The sequence below is a fragment of the Colobus angolensis genome, unplaced genomic scaffold, assembly GCF_000951035.1.
Source record: "Colobus angolensis palliatus isolate OR3802 unplaced genomic scaffold, Cang.pa_1.0 Scaffold106, whole genome shotgun sequence".
NCBI classification, from domain to species: domain Eukaryota; kingdom Metazoa; phylum Chordata; class Mammalia; order Primates; family Cercopithecidae; genus Colobus; species Colobus angolensis.
Window position 1 is genome coordinate 2,841,207 of NW_012111586.1, and position 3,942 is coordinate 2,845,148.

Consider the following 3,942-nt stretch of genomic DNA (forward strand, 5'->3'; position numbering starts at 1 on the left):
GGGCTGAGCCCGGGCACAGGGCTGGAGCGGGGACGCGGGGTCGGCTCTCGGGGAGGGACGGAGGCATCGGTGCCCCAGAGGCTGAGCGAGGACCCGCGTGCCGAGTCAGGTCCGGTCTCCGCCGGCGCAGGCCACTCACCGCAGGTTGAAGGTGGAGCCCAGGAATGAGGGCCGCAGAGACTCGGCCGCCGTGGCCACAGTGTAGGGTGGCTGCGGCTGGTCCTCATCCCAGTACTGGTCCTTCTCAGCGGGGGGAAGGTTCTGGTACATTTCATCCACAGATAGCAGGGACACCTGGGCCACCAGCAAGTTACAAGGATCCTCCTCTCCTCTCCTTCCCACGGCCGGGCTGAGAGCTGACCGGGAGAGGGGGCCCAGGAGCTGCCCTGGACTCCTGATCCTTCCTGATGCTTGCTCACCTGCAAGTTGCGGTCTATGAGCTGGTTTGTCTCAAAGTCGTCATCATCCTCACCAAACGGGTTGATGATCTGTTCAGCCACCTATAGGTGGCAGAGATAGTGTTTTCTGGGCTCAGAGCCCCACTCTTTGTCCCCAAAGTTGGGGCAGCCCCTGTGCCCACATCTCCACAGAGCAGGCTGGCATGCCCATCTGCAGTGCCCACCTTGAGCCAGCCAGCATAGAAGAAGAACTGCAGCAGAGTAGTGAGAGGCACATACATGTCCGGGTCTCCCAAGGCTGGGGCTGGCTCCTGGCCTGGCTTCAGAAGCTTCTGAGGTTTGGCAGCCCCTGCCTCTGGCTCCACAAACTGGCGGCCAACCAGGGAGAGGGCAAAGAAGGAGTAGACGGCTATGGTCACCACCTGGAGAAGGAAGAGCCAGGCTCAGTGCAGGATGCAGTGGGACAGGGAGAAATGCCGCCCCTGCCTCTGAGGATCTATGGGAAGTCTGACAAGCAATCAAACATGTATCCTGGTGTGGCACTACCAGTGGGGACAGGGTCACCTTGGTGGGGGTGGTGGAAGGCTTTGAGGATGAACCCAGTGCCTCAGGGGACTGAAATGGCCAGGCAAGTACCATCTCTAATTCTTCTCATCTCATACACAGCACAGGACATACAGTAGGCACTGGGACTGGGGAGGGGAGAGGCAGTTACTTGGGTGTAGACGAGGGGGATGCTGATCCAGTCATAGTGGAATAGCATGCTGCACTTGGCTCGGTACTTGTTCAGCTCCTGGAGGAACAGCAGGAACAGGAAGTCAGCAGAAGCGAGGAAGGAACAGGGGTGCCCAGCACAAACCAGGCCTGGGCCCGGCCAGGAGGCTTTTTCTCATTCTGCTCTCAGAGGTGTATTAGGCTGGGGTGCTTGAATCTCAGCTCTGTTAACTAGCTGTGTAACTTAGGCAAATTTATTTTCCACTCTGTGCCTCAGTTTCCACAACTGTGCAAGGAGGATGATAGTACCTATCTCAGGAATTGCTGTAAGGGATGAATGAGTTAACATGGGTACAGGGCTTCCAAAAGGCCGGGATACACAGTTGGTGCCATACAAGTGTTAGGTACTAAAATTATTATTCCTCTTCAAAATTAGAGGGAGGAGGGCAGATAGGTCTGGTCCGGGGCCCACTCACTTCCAAAAGTAGACAGAGAGCGATATCGTCACGGATTCGCCCGTCCCTCCGGGCCTGGGCCGCCAGGTTGGTGAACCAGACGCAGGGGACCCAGTACTTGTTGAAGTCGGATTTCAGGCTCTCAAACTTTTTCCTCTCTTCCTGGGACATGAAACCTGAGGGGGTAAAGCGGAAGGGGTGCAGTTGCAACCTCTGCCCATGGGGGCCTGCTGTTCCGCAGTCTGGCTCCCCTCCCTCGCGTCTATCGGCGGTCCCAGGACTCGCCGTTCCGCACTCCTGCCGCAGTCCAGACCCTTCCCTGGAGGCCCCTGCTCCCAGGACTTTCCCAGACGGCACCTGCATCCAGCCGTGGGCCTGGCCCTCAGAGGCTCCCCGCGGGCGGCGCACCTGCGTCCACCACGTGCTCCATGGTGGGGAAGCGCTTGAGCACGCGGGTGCTAACCGAGCGCAGCACCAGCACGGACGCCAGGTTCGCGTAGCGGATGAGGGTGCGGCGCAGCAGGCGGCCCCGCTGGTCCACGCCGTGCACGCTAGCCGAGATGACGCACATCAGCTGGTCTGGCAGCGGGATGCTTGTGTACTGGGACCACCAGCGGTTCACCACGAGAGTCACATAGAAACCTGCTTGGCCACCATGGTAGAGGGAGTAGGAAGGGAGGGTGGAGAGCCTGGGGGTCAGAGCGCCTCGCCTCCCCCAGCAAAGGGCCTCATCCAAGCCAGTTGAATCGTGGCAGGGGGAAGGAAACATTCAGCTCCAGTGCCCTGCTGTGCGAGGCCAGGAGGAGGGAGGAGGGCAAACTTCCTTCAGCAGAGGGAAAATGGGGATTCAAAGCCAGGAGACTGCTTCCCAGGAGGGTAGGGAAGGGGCTGTCACCTCTGTCCAGCTTCCCTCCAGTGCCCAGGGTGGCCTTGTGAGGCCAGCAGATGTCTTGTGCATTGCTGGAAGTGAGGGTCCGGCAAGTGATAGGGCCCTGCCCTCCGGAAGTCCTGGACCCAGCACCCAGCTCCTGTGCCTGCTGGGCCTGCTCTGGCTGACCAGGCAGACTCTGCCACTCTGTTGAGTAATTCTTTTTTTTTTTTAAGCATAGTCTCGCTACATTGCCCAGGCTGGACTGGAACTCCTGGGCTCAAGCGATCCTCTCACCTCAGCCTCTCAAGTAGCTGAGACTGCAGGTGCGTCACCACACCATCTGTTGGGTAATTCTGACCCTCAGAGCTGTCAACCCAACCCAGAGGTCAGGGAACACAGTAAGGGGGACACAGGGAAAACTGGAAGGGGGCCTTACCCAATACAAAGGACAAGGGGATGAGGTCCGCTGAGCGGTTGCAGTACCGGGCCACCTGAGCATACACGTGCTTCTGCTCCTGGGTCAGCAGCAGCCTGGGGAAGGCAGGGTTGGGTTAGAGGGAGGTGGGTGGCCCAGTCTCCCCAGTTCCGCCAGCTCTAAGACCCTGCCCTTACCGGTAGGTGATGCTAAGCACAGCGTACAAGGCCCCGAAGAGGAGGAACTCCTTGTAGAGGAGCTTGTAGATGCTTCCCCTCCAACGGAGAAGCAGGCCAGAGAAACCTCCGAAGCGGGCCTCCGCCACTTTGAGAGTATATGAAACCGTCATGGTGCTAGGAGCCTGGGGCAGAAGGTCACAAGAGTTGCCCCCAGGGCTGTCCTTTAGTTCCCCAGACAATGTCCCTTCCACTCTGATCTCACACACTCCAACCTTCACCCTGCATCAGTGGAAAAGGAGTAGGAGCCTGCAGAGCAGAAAAGCACACCCCACTGCCTGCAGAACTCAGCCGTGCACAGGCAAAGCCAGGCTAGAGCTGGACAAAGTAGAACTGAGACCTGTGTCCCTTCATGCATGAGGCTTCCTCAAGCTCCTCTTCAGCCTGCAGGGCTAGGGATAACCAGATCCTGAACTGCTGTGGACAAGAGACGCAGCTCCAGCCCAAACCCACTGCTATTCCTTGGGGCCTTGCTCTGGAAGCTGATTAACTAGACTACCAGGGCCCAGAGCACTCTCACCCCCATCCCATACCTGCCTACCTGGTCTGGGCAGCAGCCCGTGTGGAAGAACTGGGCTAGACTTCACCCCCCACAGACTTAAGTACCTCTACAGTCCATAAAGTTAGGCTGGACCAAGGCCTATCATTGATGGATTGAAGCTGTCATCCAGCTTCCCCTGGTGCTGGGAACTGGGTGTGTCTCTCTACCCCTGTAGGGCTGGGCTGGCCTTTGAGTGACAGAATTGCCACCTATACTGACCCCACAGCTCACACAGACGACACCATGTCCTTCAAGCCAGTGTGACAGGGGTTATTGTCCCACGTTTCAGGTGGGAAGACAGATGTATGATAA

At 58.3% G+C, this 3,942-nt stretch overlaps 1 protein-coding gene across 1 annotated transcript; it reads right to left on the reverse strand.

Moving 5' to 3' along the window:
- Positions 1 to 135: 135 nt before the first annotated feature.
- BEST4 (bestrophin 4) lies at positions 136 to 3,245 on the reverse strand. The gene is made up of 8 exons (XM_011947155.1): positions 3,051 to 3,245; positions 2,875 to 2,969; positions 1,976 to 2,209; positions 1,589 to 1,743; positions 1,114 to 1,191; positions 623 to 820; positions 420 to 500; positions 136 to 294 (listed from the first exon to the last, which is right to left on the reverse strand). Exons 1-8 carry the CDS (start codon positions 3,200 to 3,202, stop codon positions 136 to 138), a joined length of 1,152 nt encoding a protein of 383 aa, XP_011802545.1. The 5' UTR covers positions 3,203 to 3,245.
- Between the last annotated feature and the right edge of the window lie 697 nt (positions 3,246 to 3,942).